Source organism: Abramis brama, assembly GCF_963993115.1.
Source record: "Abramis brama genome assembly, chromosome: 1".
Lineage (NCBI taxonomy): Eukaryota > Metazoa > Chordata > Actinopteri > Cypriniformes > Leuciscidae > Abramis > Abramis brama.
Window position 1 is genome coordinate 25,572,584 of NC_139963.1, and position 18,875 is coordinate 25,591,458.

General features: G+C 37.7%; 3 protein-coding genes across 4 annotated transcripts; 2 read left to right on the forward strand and 1 right to left on the reverse strand.

Moving 5' to 3' along the window:
• The first annotated feature begins 754 nt into the window (after positions 1-754).
• On the forward strand, positions 755-11,419 carry gys1 (glycogen synthase 1 (muscle)). Its single transcript, XM_084114771.1, has 16 exons — positions 755-862; positions 2,004-2,122; positions 3,159-3,340; positions 3,983-4,174; positions 4,689-4,874; positions 5,578-5,722; positions 5,948-6,065; positions 6,160-6,280; positions 7,484-7,590; positions 8,917-8,976; positions 9,055-9,247; positions 9,350-9,476; positions 9,956-10,051; positions 10,170-10,333; positions 10,698-10,778; positions 11,111-11,419. The coding sequence occupies exons 2-16, from the start codon at positions 2,005-2,007 to the stop codon at positions 11,321-11,323; spliced, it is 2,103 nt and encodes a 700-aa protein (XP_083970897.1). The 5' UTR covers positions 755-862; position 2,004; the 3' UTR covers positions 11,324-11,419.
• A 720-nt stretch (positions 11,420-12,139) lies between these two features.
• Positions 12,140-15,550, reverse strand: aspdh (aspartate dehydrogenase domain containing). Of its 2 annotated transcripts, none has more exons than XM_084114783.1 (8): positions 15,452-15,550; positions 15,037-15,087; positions 14,513-14,657; positions 14,250-14,334; positions 13,959-14,108; positions 13,559-13,782; positions 13,219-13,358; positions 12,140-12,946 (listed from the first exon to the last, which is right to left on the reverse strand). In XM_084114783.1, the coding sequence occupies exons 2-8, from the start codon at positions 15,083-15,085 to the stop codon at positions 12,909-12,911; spliced, it is 831 nt and encodes a 276-aa protein (XP_083970909.1). In that variant the 5' UTR covers positions 15,086-15,087; positions 15,452-15,550; the 3' UTR covers positions 12,140-12,908. The 2 variants fall into 2 exon arrangements, with proteins under 2 accessions (XP_083970909.1, XP_083970910.1); XM_084114784.1 differs by having other exon boundaries at positions 15,437-15,531.
• An 846-nt stretch (positions 15,551-16,396) lies between these two features.
• tmem86b (transmembrane protein 86B) lies at positions 16,397-18,727 on the forward strand. Its single transcript, XM_084137973.1, has 3 exons — positions 16,397-16,570; positions 16,881-17,124; positions 17,853-18,727. The coding sequence occupies exons 1-3, from the start codon at positions 16,520-16,522 to the stop codon at positions 18,305-18,307; spliced, it is 750 nt and encodes a 249-aa protein (XP_083994099.1). The 5' UTR covers positions 16,397-16,519; the 3' UTR covers positions 18,308-18,727.
• Positions 18,728-18,875: the final 148 nt, after the last annotated feature.

The following is an 18,875-nucleotide window of genomic DNA, read 5'->3' on the forward strand; positions in this document are numbered from 1 at the left end:
ACAGTATATAAAAAAAAGCAGTCACAACAAAAAATAAAATGAGGTATCAGTCATGTTAATAAAAATAATAACAGCAAAAACATAAAATATAATAATAATACAAATATTTATTTTATGAACAGTTATATTTGTGGCAAGTCCTCTACAAAAACAGGACTGCCAGTGTTGTGTGTATTTGTGATCTAGTGTTACATTATCTGCAACATCCTTGCTGTTAAGAACTACACTGCCCTTTCAGTTTCAGCTTTTAAGCACTTTATTGGTATGATTGTGTTTACATACAATATTGCCAAAGCATTATACACAAAACAAGTAATGACAAGTAAAGGAAATATACAATATTACAATAACATACACATTTATTACACCTTTTTTTAATACTATTTTATTATATTTTTGGGCATTTATGTACATGGGTCTTTGATTATATTGATCAAGGCAGTAGTTGGTTTCTGAGGATGTGCAGCTGAAAATGCGCACAAAAAGCATAAAAAGCCAACAGCTTAACTTCCTTATGAGTTGTCTAAGGAAATTGCTTAGCCAATCAAAATGATCATTCAGGTAAACGCCTAAGTTCTCTGTGGAAGTGTGTGTAGCGACCGTTTATATACTGTCTATGGTAGCGACCACAGTCTTTACCCAGGCATCAAGGAGGCGGAGACGGCGTCAGATAAGATACGCCCACATTTTTATAACGTGACTGGTTGCGTGCGAGCTGTCACGCTGACGGACAGCCAAATTGTCCAACAGACAAGGTGAATTTGCGCAGGAGCTCCGCCCACTGTCAAATCATCCTCCTGGTGATTGATTTCAGCAGATGCGAAGCTTGCGCCGCTGAGCGAGGAAAAGACGCTACCGCAGGGTGAGTGCATAACAGCTTTTTTGTGTTGTCAGTTTTAAATTAAATGTCCGTGCGTTTTAAAACCCGGAGAGGGAAATTAGCTTCTATCTGCAAAGCCCGTGATTACTGTCACGCGCAGTGCTCTTCGTTTACTCGTGTCTAACCCACTTTTGCAGCTTGCTCTCGCCTTGCCAGTCTGTCCTTCCTCAAACGTGCAAGACGAAATGCTAAACTTTTTTGATCGTGTCCACCTGTTTATTCTATGCACTCTCACTTTTATGCCCACGAAACACTTTATATGTTGTTTTCTTATGCTGACAATGACGTTCTGCGTATGACTGTTCCTGTGTGGTCAAAGCGCACGTACCATGCCAGGGAGCGCGCGCACGCACGCACTTAAACCATATGCATCCGAAAGAGACTCGGTGGTAAAATGCCAGTCATAAATGACACTTCACCAACACTTCAATATACTATATTGGGGTTTAATAATCCAAGTAGCCATTGCGTGAAGGTGTGTTTATGATGTATGGAGGACCTTTATGTACCGTTATTTAATGAATGAATCCTGGCTGGGTTTATAGGGACTGTAAGCCTCCTCTCAATTACTTTCTGTCCTTCTCGTAAAACAGGCCTCATATTGCTCAATGTATGTTGTAATTAGAGGGTGTGTAAGTGATGGTGTGATTGACTGTCCCTGTTGTGATGTATGAAAGATCATGCCTAGACTTGAGATGAAGGCATAATGTCACAATGTATTTGTAGACCTCTCTCTTGATCTGAACATGCACTTGCTCATAGTTCTTGCCCATAAGAGGCTTTTTCAAATGTGTTTTCATGTGCAAATCTGAGAGAGGAAGAGCCATGCTGGAAGATGAGTCATTATAATGAAATGCTGTGGATATAAACTGTTGTAATTTGGGGGAAGTGTGTGTGTGTGTGTGTGTGTGTGTGTGTGTGTGTGTGTGTGTGTGTGTGTGTGTGGTGCATGCTTGAAGGTCATATACCGATGTAGAGAGCTCTTGTGTGTCACATAAGGCTATATGTGTCATTGTATGATGGATATAAGTGACGCATTAGATTAAATGTCAGGAGTTCAATGTAGATGAGACTAAAAACATGGATAAATGGATTGATATTATCATTGTTTTCCATTACCCAGCATGCCACTGTCGCGCAGTTTGTCGGTCACCTCCCTGTCTGGCCTGGAGGACTGGGACGAAGAGTTTGATCGGGAGGATGCGGTTCTGTTCGAGATCGCATGGGAGGTCTCTAATAAAGGTGTGCGTGTTTCTTTTCTTGGATATAATGTTTCGTTGCTAATGTATCATCATAGACATTTCAAATCATATCCTCAAAAATCTACACTTCCATTTTAATCAGAAATACAGTAAAACAGTAATATTGTGAAATATTGCAGCATCGTTACTCCAAACTTCAGTGTCACATGATCCTTCAGAAATCATTCTAATATGATGATTTGGTGCTCAAGAAACAAACTCTTCTGATTATTATTACCAATGTTGAAAACAGTTGTGCTGCTTTTTGTGGAAACTGATTTATTTTTCAGGTTTCTTTGAAAATAATGATATGTCTTTACTGTCACCTTTGAACAATTTAATGCATCCTTCTGAATACAATTATAAATTACTTTAAAAAACAGAAATACCCCAAACTTCTGAACTGTAGTAAAGTTAGTTAAGATATTTGTATTGTTTTTACACTAACATGTCATGAATGGACTAACAAAAATAAAGAGTTTTAGGGTTGTAATATTTGAGTGTAACCTTTCATTCAATAAAAGATAAACTGAATAAAGGTTTTTAATCTCCAATAACCAGAGATGGACTGGCAAACAAAACATACTGTACTTTACATAGCCTATTGCATTTTCCATAGAAAGTGTCAATATATTTGGTTAACACAAAGAGGATTTTGATGCCATACAATACAATGAATTAACCAATAACCAATTTTTTGGAAGAGTTATTAGGTAGTCTACAATAATCTACAGTTTTGAAAAGGAGAAACCAGATACTGTTGTTGTTGTCACACCACAAAAACCTATATGCCACATGACTCAAGCGCCAAGCGTTCACAGACACTGTATCCATCCACATACCATCATGTGACTCTAGTGTTGGTATTTTCTGCACTCTGTGAATATCATAATACTATTGACAGCTAGATTAGATAAAGGTCAAGGAGACATTGCGATAGCCGTCGACAACGTCAAGTTTAAAGGGTAGGGTGGCCTTCTCTTTGCTGGACCTAAACATCTATTGAAGGTTATCTAACCACTCTCGTTTTGTGGCAGTTGGTGGCATTTACACGGTGATCCAGACCAAGGCGCGTCTGACCTGCGAGGAATGGGGTGAGAACTACTTTCTAGTTGGCCCGTATATGGAGTCCAATGTCAGGACGCAAGTGGAGCTGATCGAACCCTGTAATCCAGCACTTAGAAGAACCATTGATAAAATGAACAGCAGTGGGTGCAAGGTATTCAAATGCACACACATCCTTGCTGGCTAGTTGACGTAATACATAGGAAAAAAAAAGAAGACAATTTCTAGCTCTGGGTTTGTTCACCTCCTGTTTATCCACACTAATATGTGCACACACATCACACAGCCCGTTTTAATCTGCTCTTATCCTCAGTGAAACCCTAAACCTTCATTCTGGAAAGTGTGTTTGTGTGTGTTTGTGTGTGTTTGTGTGTGTTTGTGTGTGTTTGTGTGTGTTTGTGTGTGTTTGTGTGTGTGTGTGTGTGTGTGTTTGTGTGTGTTTGTGTGTGTGTGTGTGTGTGTTTCAAAGGTTAAAAGGCTATATCCGTGTCCTACAGCCAGACTGAGGTCTATTTCGGTTCTTTGAGAATATTTCCCCCTGAGAGAGACTTTGTGAATTGGTGCCAGCATTATTGCTAGGTCACTTTACCATCATCCAGGTTTCTCATAGAAAGTATTAACTAAAGATTGTGATCTTTGAATAAATTTGGCAAAACTTTATGAAGACAATATCAGCAAGTGTGGTAATCTTGGTTATCAAAATACTGTTTCCATGAATGTTTTAATGAATCATTTCAAATCTTTAGTAAAGTGACAAAGTTTTTGATTTCATTCCTTCCTCTGCCGCTTTCTCTAGGTATATTTTGGTCGATGGCTGATTGAAGGCTCTCCATATGTGATTCTGCTAGACGTGGGCTTCACGGCCTGGTCTCTGGACCGCTGGAAGAGTGAATTGTGGGAGAAATGTGGTATTGGTGTGCCCTGGTTCGACAGAGAGGCTAACGATGCTGTTCTCTTTGGCTTCCTCACCGCATGGCTGCTGGGAGAGGTGTGCGGTGTTGTTTTTGTGTATTTTAGTAATATTTGTAATTACTGGTAGCTTTTATTTTGTATTTTCAGTTTAAGTTTTAGAAATTTTGCTTTTGTCATTTATTAAGTTTCTATTTAGCTTTAACTTATTTTTAATTCAGTTTTAGGATTTTTTAACTTTCATTTAAGTTTTTAATTTCAGTATTTAATCTTTTATATTGTTTGTATTGTATTAATATATTTTAATAGTTTTAGTTAACTAAGTGCACTGGTGTGTGTCATTCCTTTTTTGTAATATCTATATGAATATAAATTTTGTTAGTGTAAAGTACATGTTTTTTTTGTTTTGTTTTCGGTCAGGAAATTCAACAAAAAAATTTTTAGATATTAAATAACCTATTGTTTTTGGTAACCCAGTGAATTAAAAATATATTTTTTAAAAGATACATCATCTTATCTTTTTATTTGGAACATGTACATAAAAAAAGATGTTTAATTCTCATTTATTATGATTATGGTTATGTGTGTTTCAGTATGCAGCTCAGTGTGACGACCCTCCTCACATCGTGGCGCATTTTCACGAGTGGCTGGCAGGTTTGGGGCTTGTCTTATGCAGGCAGCGCCAGTTACCCATAGCAACAATCTTCACCACACACGCCACTCTGCTCGGCCGATACCTGTGTGCCGGGAGCGTCGACTTCTACAACAACCTCGCTGAGGTTCGTTTGTGCAAGAGATTGTGTATTTGTGAATATGTGATACTTCCCCATTACTGTTTATTAATCTAACTCCAGATAGATTCGGTTTTCTTAAGAAAACATTCCCTGTTTCAAGCAAATAACAGTTTGACACCAAGACTATTTTCTGGAATCAAAAACAGCAACTGTAATTCAGCTGGTATCCCTAATTTAATAAAGGTGAAATGCATAGTTTCTGTGAGACTAGTGGCACCTAGGGGAATTACAAAAGTTAAGCATATTTTCAAACAACCTGGCAGACGTCCCTTTGTGTGTCATGCCTCCCCAAACCCAAACAGCTGTTACGGCTGCTTGAAGGCATGTCTCAAAAGGTAAAATTAAAATTAGCGTACTTTCAATAAAAGATCAAACATATTAGGAATACTTTTAGCTGTGTTGCAATGTGTCATGAGTAGATTAACACTTTGTCTAGAGCAAACGCGAGCATCTTTAATATACTTTTTAATATACCCATCCAATGTATCTGCACTGGGTGCAAGTGTTTTGATGGTGCCTGGGAGGCTCAGTGTTGACACTTTTTGGAGAGATAAACCCATGAATAGCATACTAATACTAGTCAGTAAACAAACAACTGGGTTAAGAGAAAGTATTTTAACATAAAAAAAAATTCTTTGCCTTTTAAGAAAGTGTTCTTAAGTGTCTCTCGTTATTTCTCCATGTGTAGTTTAATGTGGATAAAGAGGCAGGTGACAGGCAGATCTATCACCGGTACTGTCTGGAGCGTGCAGCAGCCCGCTGTACTCACGTTTTCACCACCGTCTCTCAGATCACCGCCATTGAGGCCGAGCACTTACTAAAGCGGAAACCAGGTGACTTTAGTTTTTTAGATGGTGTAATGGCACTGTGAGATGATACCATTTAAAAATGTCATTATGGGCAGATTGATCTGGTATTAGAAGAGATTCTGACCTCATTTTCACTCAGGAGGCTTCCTGATTTAGTTCAGAAATGGAATTTTGTCCAGGAAACTGCTGTTTTGTTAACCTATTTTTAACCATTTGCTTACGATATCAACTTTCACTTTACTCTGTCAGATATTGTGACTCCTAACGGTTTGAATGTGAAGAAGTTCTCAGCCATGCATGAGTTCCAGAACCTCCACGCTCAGAGTAAAGCGCGCATCCAGGAGTTTGTCAGAGGCCATTTCTATGGGTCAGGGTTCATAATGCACGCAATCATATTCACATATCCGTATACAATAACACTCTGTCATACATGTTTTCTTGTTGTTTTGTGTTCCCTGCAGGCATTTAGATTTTAACCTTGACAAGACGGTGTTTCTTTTTATTGCTGGACGCTATGAATTCTCAAATAAAGGAGCTGATATCTTTCTTGAAGCATTGGCCAGACTTAATTACCTTCTGAGGGCAAGTATTTGTGTTTTAGGGTGTACACTAGAGATGCGAGGATCAGCTCTAACGTCACCGGAATCCGCTGTTAAAAATAAATAATTCACCCGCCACCCAACCAAACCTGTGATTTTTCTCTGATTCAGATATCATCACCTGACCTGCACCCGATCGTCACATTACAATCAGCCTATTCTAATTCTCAGTGTTAAGCATGATGTTAACATATTACACTGAAGTAGGCTGCTTTTAAATGAACATTAATTTTAAAATAAAAGTTGTTCTTTCTCAAAATTACATTTCCTTTATAGCCTAAAAAGAGGCTTCAAACTTAAATTGGAATGTCACTGTTTCCGTCACTGCACTGTGTGAATCAACTAACCATTCAGAAACGCCCAGTTGCATTCTACATGTTGTCACTTCTTCTTGAGTCTCCATCATTGTCCGATTCCAGTTTAAACATAAAAGGCAGAACAGTTTCTGACATTTTAGTGTGTGTCTGTGTGAGGTAATCTGAGCTGCTAACACACAAGCTCTTGAAGCTCCGCCCTCTGTGCTGGGAGCAGCAGCTCATTTGCATTTAAAGGGACGCACACAAAATGGCGTGTTTTTACTGACCCTCAAAAAGGGACAATTTTAACATGCTGTAAAAAATTATCTGTGGGGTATTTTGAGCTAAAACTTCACAAACACACTTTGGGGACATCAGAGACTTATTTTACAGATTGTAAAAAGGGGCATTATAGGGGCCACCCCTTTAAGCTTGTGTATATTAGTTAAAACTGTCAAGTTATTAAGCGATATCTCATGTACGTTTTTTTCCTTTGTGTTTTATATAATGACCACTAAGAAGGTGCTCTAGGCATATTTTTTTCCTTGATTGGTTTTCCCTGAAGAAATGCATGTTGTTGTTGAAAACAAAAGTAAAAGAGTGGTGCGCGTTCATTGCGTTTTACCGTGAAATGAGAGTTCTGTGTCTTTAATTAAATCAACACAATATAATGATTTATCTCATTCACCCACAATTAATTGGAATGTTATTTTGTATTACTTGGCCCGCCCAACCCGCGGATATAAGCGCAATCCGCGTATCATTAGTGTACACTATGTGCATTTGATATGTCACAGTACAAACACATAAAATGTTGTAAAGATGAAGAATCTTTGTTTGAAAAGTTTTAAATGTGACCTTGATTTTAAACATTATTCTTGTGGTTCTAGGTAAATCACAGCGAGGTGACTGTAATAGCATTCTTCATCATGCCTGCTCGTACCAACAACTTCAACGTGGAGACCCTGAAGGGCCAAGCCGTACGGAAACAGCTCTGGTAACCATGATATCTGCACTGTGAGGACTACTATTGTGAATGACACTGTGTAGCTCAACCTACCTACTTCATATGAACTCCCAAGATCGCCTAGAATACCGCCACATGTCCTGAAAGCAGTGCTAATGTAATATTATTTATACTGTATTTTGAATTCGCTTTTGTTTTTATATTTTCAATTTTCATTTTAGTTTTAGTAATTTTGTTATGTGCTTTTTTTTTTATATACGTTTGTTTTTATTTCTATTTATCTATAAACTGAATTTTTATTTCAGTTTTAATTTTAGCAGTTTTAATACTTTAACTTAAACTTTTACATCAGTAAGTTGCTAATGCAACATTTAAATTTTCCTTGGTTTAAATTTTTCATCTAATATTTATTTTAAATTTTATTTCAGATTAATTTCAATTTTTTTTTAAATAGTTTTAGTTAACAATCGCAATACTGGTCTAGAGCGTCCCAACACAGCTGCCATTCTGCAGTGAAGGATGTATGATGATGATGAAGAATTACTGTTTATTTTAAGAATAACTAAATGCAGTCATAATGTCACCTAATTGAAAGCAATAGTTAAAATTATAGTTATTTATTAATTATTTTACATAAATATAATTATTTACTCATTATCATTTTGCTAAAAAACACATATACAGTTTTTTTTTTTTTCTCTCTCGATGTTTTAGGGTGCTTTCACGCTTGGTTCGATTGCCTGGTCCTCTCCCCCTTCCCCTGCTTATACAAATAATTATATTATTTGTGTCTGAACCGCGATGCGTTTGCGACATCAAAGCAGCAGCTGTTTACCCCTATTGCTTGATAACGACGACACAGGAGATAGCGGCAAAATGCATAGCGTTGCTCACCTCACTTTTATATTTTGTTTTTTGTACCTTTGGTTACATTTTCAAAGCATCAGCACATAACACTTGCCGCAAATGTTCTAAAGAAGGCGGGAGTCCTTTAGTGCAGAAGGCGAACAGAAATTAAATGTACATTTTCTCTGCTTGCAGTGCATCAGCTTGTCAGGAAGGTGAGTGAAACCCACACAAACACAGTTTTATCGGGTCATACGTCATCAATAGCAGTTCACTTCCGCAATTTAGTACAATTGTGTACCACCGAACAACCTTTTTAATGCGGATTCAGGTACAGTTCGCGGAAAACGGTGTTCGCATCATCCAAACGAACTGAACTCTGACGTCAATAGAACACGGGTGCGCACCAAAAGTGCTAGTGTGAAAGCACCCTTAATTTCAGGGACTCGGGGGTCTGTTGGAACGGTGAATGGATTTTGTTGTGATATTGCATCTTTGTTGTATTGTTAGGGACACTGCACAGACTGTGAAGGAGCGCTTTGGGAAGAAACTCTACGAATCACTTTTAGTGTGAGTTGCCTCTTCGACTGCATCAAAAAAGTGTGTGAATCTCTTCTTCGGAGTGACATTGCTCTTTTTTGTTCTCAGAGGGCAGTTGCCTGATGTGTCTAAGATGTTAGATAAAGAGGACTTCACCATAATGAAGCGTGCCATCTTCGCCACCCAACGACAGTGTCTGCCCCCCGTCTGCACTCACAACATGCTGGAGGACAGCAGTGACCCCATCCTCAACTGCATCCGCCGCATTGGCCTCTTCAACACCTCTCAGGACCGAGTCAAGGTACACAGACACACTGTATATAATTAAAGGCTCACTAATTGATTCGTTTTTCTGTGGGAAAAATACTGAATACACTTTTAAAGACTCCTATTCTTCTGCTAGGTGATTTTCCATCCAGAGTTTCTCTCCTCAACTTCTCCTCTCCTGCCGATGGACTACGAGGAGTTTGTGAGAGGCTGCCACCTTGGAGTATTTCCATCTTACTATGAGCCCTGGGGATACACACCAGGTATAACTACACACACTCCTATATGTACACTACTGGTCAAAGGTTTGGGGTCAGCATTTTATTTTTTGAAAGAAATGAATACTTTAATATGATCTAAAGTGATACTGAAGACATTTTTAGAATTTTACAAAATACTTTTTTTCAAATAAATTTTGTTCTTTTGATCTTTCTATTCATCAAAGAATCCTGAAAAAGTGTTACTTTACAAAAAAAAATGGTAAAGAAATGTTTCTTGAACAGCAGATCAGCATATTAGGATGAATTTTAAAAATCAACATTTTAAATAAAATAATATTTCACTGTATTATTGTTTTTACTCTATTTTTGATCAAATAAATGCAGCCTTGGTAAGGAAAAGAGACTTCTTTCAAAACTATGAAAAAATCTCACTGACCCCAATCATTTTAAACGGTAGTGTATGAACTAATTAAATGTGTATTAATAACTGCCACTCAACACTGAACACATCTCTCTCCCAGCTGAGTGTACAGTGATGGGTATCCCATCGATCTCCACTAACCTGTCTGGGTTTGGCTGTTTCATGGAGGAGCATATTGCTGACCCATCAGCTTATGGTGAGAGCTGTACATTTATGGTGGAAAGGATAAACAGCAGCTACAAGATAATTTATTTATTTTTAAGTCTCATTTTTGTTTGAATCAGTTTTATTTGGTTCTTAATTCCCTCTCTCAGGTATCTATATTCTGGATCGGCGGTATCGCGGGGTGGATGAGTCCTGTAATCAGCTGACGTCTTTCCTGTTTCAGTTCTGTCAGCAGAGCCGCAGGCAGAGGATCATTCAAAGGAACCGAACCGAGCGCCTCAGTGACCTGCTAGACTGGAGATATCTGGGCAGGGTAAGACACCACACACACACGCGCGCACTCAATGAATTGCTTTTCCCAAGTTCATACCACCCAGGACTGTCCAGTAGCACCTCACTGCAGTACATGAGATCCAGGGGGCGGAGTTGGATCCAGATCTAAGGGGTGGAGATTGGTAGGTTTAGGGATCAGGGGGTGGATATGGGTAGGTTTAGGTATATGTAAGGTGGGAGGAGTTGGATCTGGATCCAACTTCTCCCCCTGGATTTCGTGTTCTGCAGTGAGGCCCATCTCGGACTGTCAGCCACAAGATGTCCAAATAACTGTATATGCATCAAAACAATAAAGCTAACAGGTTATTGTTCTTGAACTAATATAATATGTTTTTATTTCTTAGTATTACATTTCTGCCCGTCATATGGCTTTAGCGAAAGCTTTCCCGGACACATACATCTATGAGCCTCAAGAACCCGCTTCAGTAAGTTAAAACGATGACTTAAGTTTAGAAGTGGTTCTCAACCTGAACTCTCAACCCGGACGTCTCAACCTCAGCAGATGTCCAAGGGGGACTTTGGCAGAAATTGAGTGTAAAAAATATTTTTTATAATGCTTTTCAAGCTAGTTACAAACAACTAGACAAGTCATGGGGCTTTTGAATACTGTTGTGGACATTGGGGGGGGAAAAGCCACTTGGAGGCTTGGAGTCAAAAAGGTTGAAAACCACTGACTGCTCTAGACAGATCTGGTTAATGTCTGTGAGCTACGATGTAAATATTTGTTGACATTTATTCTTTTATTCACGTAATCCAGGCCACAGGCTTCCGTTACCCGCGACCTGCCTCTGTGCCCCCTTCTCCTGCCCACTCGCTTCACTCGTCTCCTCATCACAGTGAGGGTGAGGATGAGGAGGAACCGTATGACGAAGATCTAGAAGCAGAGAAAGATCGGGTCAACATCCGCCAACCGCTTAATGTACCGAACCGAAACAAGAATCATACAGTCAGTCTCCCTGAGGAAAACTAAAACACAGCCCTACATGCATACATACACAAACTGTAGCTTATACTGTGAGGCACTTATATATATACACACACACACACAAACAAACACAAAATAACACTCCCCTAAAAGTGAACGTAATGCCTGCAAACAGTGTTTTTGCATGTTGGTTTTCTGAAGAGAAATAAATAAGATATTTAAGTATATGGTGAGCCATAGTTTGTGAAGATTTCACTGGTGTCTTTTATACAAGGCCTATTACAAAAACAACTGAGAGCAAAGACTTAGTAGTAGCTAGAGTTATTCAGATGACAATTCCTATGGATTCATACCAAACTGACCTCCAGCTGTGTGTCTGTGATGCTGGTCTTAAAGGGATAGTTCACCCAAAAAAACTACGCAAGTCGGTTAGTCTTCCACCGTAAATCGATGCGTACGACTATCTGCCGGAAGCTAGTTATTTTAGTCGATAAAGTTTTAAATATGGATATTTTTCTCACACGAACACATCGCTTCACCTCAGCAATTTGGAGCACTTTTATGATGGATAGATGCACTTTTATGGACTTCAAAACATAAACGGCCATTCACTGCCATTATAAAGCTTGGAAGAGCCAGTACATTTTTTTTATATAACTCAGATTGTGTTTGTCTGAAAGAAGAATGTTATATACACCAAGATGACTCGAGGGTGAGTAAATCATGGGGCAATTTTCATTTTTTTGTGAACTAACCCTTTAAGCGGACATTCAAATGGCCACTGTGAAAAGTTAAGAAGATGCAAATGAAAGTGTTAATTTCAAGTCTTACCATGATAAACTAATTGAGATGAAGAACATATTTGTTACAAGCATTTATTTTAAAGAGACCTTTATAAGTAATGAGAGCCTCATCAGTTCTTTAAAGGAAAGGTTAAAAAAATGCATTATTTATACACTGTTCCAAACCTGTACGACTTTCTTCTGTGGACCACAAATGAAGAATGTTCACGCTGCTCTTTTATATAGAAAATGAACGAGTCCAGGTTAAAAATATAATAAAAATAGTCCATATGGCTCACTGTCTTCTAAAGTCATACAAGATCTTTGTATTAAGAACAGACCCAAATTGAATCTGTTATTTACTGAAAATCATGCTTTGACAGTCATTATTACTATTCACTTTCATTGTGATAATTTCAAAGAGCTAAACTTCTCCATTTGTGTTTCATGAAAGCAAGAAATTCATATATGTTTCAAAAGACTTTACTTTTCTTTACTCACGGCCAGATTTCCCTTTGCAGTATCACGTACTCTCAAAAACACAGTGAGTATCCAGCTATTATCATTATCATCATTATTATTATTATTAAAGAACATATTAAAGAATCACAAGCAAGTAATGTAGCAAAAGCTAACCTGCCAAACGAATGCACTGGAGGATCATTGATACTGTAATACAAATACACACGAGCACTGTTTAAATTTGTCATGTCTGTCACGGCTGTATACAACTGAGATTAAAGTCTACAACATTATTGACATGACGACAGTTTTTTATTTATTATTTCATCATGTGCAACTGTTATTCTTCGGTAAACTTGTACACTTTCTGCAGTAATCCACTGTTGTCAACACAGATATACCCTCCCTCCATGACCCTTGCAGACTGGAAAAAAAGACAACATAATTCAGATATAATGTAATATATTATAAGACAGAGATAATAAGATAAGAGATGTTATGTAATCTCTTTTCATTCATTTTCAAACTTAAGATGGACAGAACGAAAAGATGGTTACAAAAGAATGCAAAAGTTTATGATGGAATTGTTTTTTATGGCTATATTATCTGTGTAAACCAGATTTGGCTCAGGATGTTCAGCACATACTGTGGTTTTTGGCTATATACACTCCATCTGTCTTTCTTATGCAAACATACCCAGTAAGCTGCTCCAGAAGGAATTGTATGTGGCATTTCCTGTTACAGCTCCCAGTTTGGCGGGGTTCTGTCTTACCGTTTTCACTGAGAACCCATCTGGACCTATTACCTCAACCTCCACAATATGGTAGTCTGCTAATCTGGAGAGAAGGGCAAGAAGAGAAGCTCATATTCAAGGTTAGGGATTTGAACAAAACCCAAACCTGAAGTATAGTGGGGGTTTTTTTTACTTTTGCCAGTGGACAACTACTTAGCAACATGCTGAAAAGTCTAGGTATGGAGGCAGTTTTATTGTGTTTTGTGAGGAATGAAACATTTTGAGGACCAGTTGGCAACTCACGCGGTGTCTGAAACAATTTCTCCAGTAACCCCATGGAAGCCCAACTTTGATGCGGCTATGGCCGCAGCTGCCATCGTGTTCACATTGTTGGGGGCTATGGGGCAGAGCTCTGCTACTGAGCCATGGTACAAGACCCGCCTCCCCTCGCCCTCCGTCCAATCAGAGAGCAGGCCACCAGTCAGTCGAAAGCAAGAGGGATGTTTAGACATTCGGATGGAAAGAGCCTACGAGAGAGACATTTGAAAACTACTTAATATATTTTTTTTATGTGGGAGGGACAATAAAACTTAAGTTGAACTTTAGCTGTTAACTTTGCTGACCACCTGTTGAATATAAATATTTTTTATGAGCAATCATATTCAAATTTGTACAGTAAATAATTATAATAAAATGGTCTCACCCTCAATGTTCCGTTGTCGTTCATTTTTTGAATATCTTGGCCACCCCATAATGCACCACTGGGCACATAAAGTGTTTTCCCATGTTGTTTTGCAGCAGTGCGGAGCTCGTGCTCAAGCTGGGTGTCGGAGAGGGCCGAAGGGCTGCCCACCTGAGGGAGGGAAAAACTTGATCAGGGATGGTTCTATAACAATTACATAACCAACACAGCTTGTAATCATTATGAAATAAATGTAAATAATATGGAAAGCAAGATTTCAGGTGATAATATAGAGGTAAACAGTAAAGTTACCAGGAAATGAGCGTGTGACAGAAATCTGACCCCAAACTCTTTAACTATCTGTGGATGACACACCTCCACTATTACATCAGTTACTCTGAAACAAACCAAACACACACAAAAACACTTATAAGTGCTATGTTTTTCTCTCCCGTTTACATTTAAACAAGTAAGGTGAATTCAGGTCGATTGGGACACTTTTTGCCATTGATATGACTGGGTAAAAGTGCCCTATGCAACATGCACGTGCATACAAACATATTTGCAATTTTTACCTGCGTGTGAAATCTGAGAGGTCATGTAGAATGAGCTCTTTGGGCAATGAATCTTTAAGTTTGTCTGGATTTCGGTTCCAAACGAATGCTAGTTGCAGCCCCACTTTAGGCCCTTCCCTTTGGATCTTCTCAACAAGAAACTGTCCTGAATGTAGAGAGAAAGATGAAATACAAGCTTCATGGTTTGACAGAACATCAATTGACACTGAACACGAGTAATCGCAGCTCTTCCACACTTCTCGACCAATACATTTTCATGATATTTTAGTGGTTTGTGGTATGGACAGATTCACAAATGAATCAAAAGTCTGATATACTTTTCGATGACAAAATATATGGTTATATGCTGATTAACTGAGAAAATGGCCTTAAGATGTTATATTTAAAAATATAAAAGGAAGTATAGACTATAAAAATGGTTATTTTGTCAGGTAATATGCAATATTTTAAGTGCAAATTAAATAAATCAATGTGTAATACACTGTAGGGAAAGTTGAAACAGAAGTTTTCACTGGAGAACTCACCTAAATGTCCATATCCCACAATTCCAACCTTTAAGGATCTATCAGCCATATCTACAAAGTGAGAAAAGAGATTCAGAAGAAAAGAACCATAATAGCATTTCTATAGAATGTTTAATCTCCAGGGTTTGTCTGCTAAACGTAGTTTAAGGGAGCTAATTATTACCCACAACTGTATAACAACAGTGTAGTCTATTTTGTAACTTCTGAAACATGGACACAGCATGTAGGCCAAGAAGATTTGCTTATATTGCATGTATATTCCCCACACATCATGCTCTTGATTAAAACGTTGGCCCCTCCCCCTTTTCATTTTCTCCAGTGTCACCGACTCGCCGTCCAACTATGTTCTCCTTTATCTCTAACACACTGATCTCAATCGCTCCTCTCAACCTTCACTTACCTGCTTAATCCTTACCTTTTCTCTATTTTCACTCTCTCTTTCTTCTCGATGTTCGTGTATCTCTTCTGTTTCGCTGTTTAAACTTGAGAGATTGTTGGATAGAGCTGGTTAAAGTTCATGTTAATGATTAGACTTTGTGTGTGAATCCATTGGCGTTTGGATATTTTAAAGGAGCACTGTAATATTATTTATGGTAGAAACGGGGATCCTGACCCCAATCCGAAGAAACTTCATAAGTTGCCATGCCATCTATCTATAGGATATCTACAGGTCTTAAAACACCTTATTAACAAGTGTAAGACAAAAATGTTCTTACACTCCCAAAATATAAAACATTTAATGTATTTACAATATATATATGTATATATAGATATATAAAATTTTCCCTTTTTTTTTTTTTTTAGAGAAATAACTCCGGCTCCGTGGCGCCCTCATATGGGTGACCATGTGGGAAAATTGAAATATCTCCAGCAGTTTTGATTATGCAGTTAAAACCACTACCATCAGAGAAGCTAATAATCAATAATAACGAAAAAGAATTAGAATTACAATAATTATTTAAAATAATTATAATACTTTGGATAAATGTTTATACCAACCTAAATATATAAAAATGTAAATAAAAAGTTTCTTGTGTTTCTCCTCACTCTGACATCTACAAACACAACAGAAAAGCTGATAAAATGAATAAAATAAGCTGAAAAGACAGAAATCAAAGTGAGAAAGATCATTTTCTATAATTAATAATAATAATAAAAAATGATCTTCCTGAACTTGTGTCTCAATCATCAAACCTTTGCTCTTACTGATGATGTCACTACAAGGTAATAGGCCATAATGCAGAGAGAAGAGGGAGAGACAGGCACAGAAAGAAGGAGAGAGAGTGAGGGGTGTACTTTATGACAGAACAATCTGACAGATAACACATCCCTCATAATGGTCCAAAGTCCAGACCTACCCCAGCCAATGAAACACACTGGTATACATAGTTCACAGAGACATTACAGATCTCCCAGTTGTGGAATACGTGGCCCACACATCTGAGAACGGTGTGTGTGTGACTGTTTAGGCCAGAAGAGAGAGATGGACATCCTGGAGACAAATGCCTTTGACCGCAGACAACGCAGAAACACGGTAATCACAAAAAACACACACACACAGACACCTGCACACAAATACAGACACCTGCGTTGTGCTTTTGTGGGATTCACAAACATCCAGTTTAAATATTCAGATTCCCATTTAGTCACAATTATTGTTCTAGTATTATGGCTTCACACTCATATCATGTTTTCATTTCCTCATAACAAAGATATTTGCATTTAATGTTTAATAAAAACAAAATTGTGAGACTGTTAGAATTCTTTTTAGAGCAGAATGTGCAGACTGTGTGTTTTTATAACGGATGAATACTGAAAAGAATACTGTTTTCATTCTTTTCCAGTGCTGTGTACTGTTTCTCTACCTCCTGCCTTTTTTTGCATCCTGCACAATATACTTCTATTTGTGGATCCCAGACTCCGCCCCCTCTCTTCTGGCTGCTGGAATAAAGGCTGCTCCCATCCTCTCATTGGTCCTCCTGGTGTTCAGCTATAATGGAGGGCGGAGTCTAATGGGTGTGGCCGGAGGCTTGCTGCTCTCAGCGGGCGGAGACTGTTGCCTTATTTGGCCAGAACTTTTTATACATGGTAAAAGTTATTTCTTTCTGCATATATATATATATGTATATACATTGGGATATTATGGATATTATTTTCATGGCAGTTAGGCACAATTTCTTCATAAAACTGTGCAAAATAGTACTAAAACACAATGCAAAATAGTACTAAAATATTACTTTTTTTTTAAATTGTAAACTATTAATACAACATGATACTAATTTGTTCAGTCTTTATTTTAACTTGATATATACACCGTATTTGTAAGTAGGCTACTGTAATCACAGTAATGAGAATAAAATGAGAATTACCATTCAGAATTATGGAACTTGCAACATTTTTTAATACAAATGTTTTTAATTACTTTACATTTATTTCCATTTTAATATAGAATAATTCTCCACAGCAGTGTTATTTTAACATCAGTTTTTATTAATGGTTTGAATTTGTGTTTAATCTAATTTTAGTTCAAGTTTTTGTAATTTTGTTCTGTGATTTTGTCTTTTTATTGTTATTATTATAAAAAAAAAAAAAAAGTCTATATCTTTTATTCATTTTTATTTCAGTTTTAATTATTTAAGTAGCCTATATCAGGTAAAGGAAAATTAGAAATCTTTCCTTGGCAACAAATATTTAATTTGATTTTGATTTATATTTATTTTACTTCAAGTAACAGATTTAAAAAAAAAAAAATGTTTTAGTTAATTATTATAATAACCCTGCTTCACAGTCCAATCTCTTTTTGTTTTCTTTTTCAGGAATGAGCTGTTTTGCTCTGGCCCACTTGCTTTACGCTTTCTCCTTCCTGTCATCACGATATTCTGCAACATCTTCGTCTTTCTCATTCTATATCCTCTACCTCCCACTGTGGTTGATCGGCGGGGGCCTTTATGTTTACCTGGTGCCCTTCCTACGGCTTGATCCAGAAGCTGACGTCCTCGTCCCAGCCATAGGGGGTTACGTGCTGCTCATTGTCATCATGGCTACACTGGCTGTTCGTACGCGGCGGCCGCTCGTCCTGCTGGGGAGCCTGGTCTTCATGGCTTCTGACCTCACAATTGCACTGACGAAGTTCAATGTCTTTGATATAGAATACGAAAGGCACATTATTATGACAACATACTACCTGGCACAGCTGATGATTGCGCTGGGTGACGTGAAGGCAATGCTGGAGGAGGATGCTGATGATATCCACAAGTGGAAGAGATCATAAAACTGCTGTGAACTCAGGGTATTGGTTCAGTGATGCCACACAAACACTATTGTGTATCATCATCACTGAAAAGGGTTGATTACGGTATAAAATAGGACCTATTTGAATAAACCTGTGTCTGTTTCGCAGTAAATCCACAACAATTGTGTGTGGACATGACTTGCCCTAAATATCTGAAATATTACACAGTCTACCTAACAGCTGAGACTTACTTCTAGTTTCACTGCAGCAGTTGTAAACTCCTCACAACGGACTAATTAAATTTAAATGTATTAAATCAAGTTTTATTTTGTCCAACAACACAAATATTTATGCTCAGATGCTCCACATTGAAATTATGCTATTTCTAGAGCAGAGATGAGTTTGTGATACTTAAACAGAAAATAAAGGAGGTGATGTCACAGTGTGTCACAGATATGTATTTATTGACTGATTCATGAAACTTTTGTTGTCTAGTTGCTGGCAAAAGACAAATATAAAAAAATATATATATATATATTTTTTTTATGTAATGAAAATATCAGTAGGCATATAGATTGAAATCTCATGGAATACTTTTGTGTTTTAT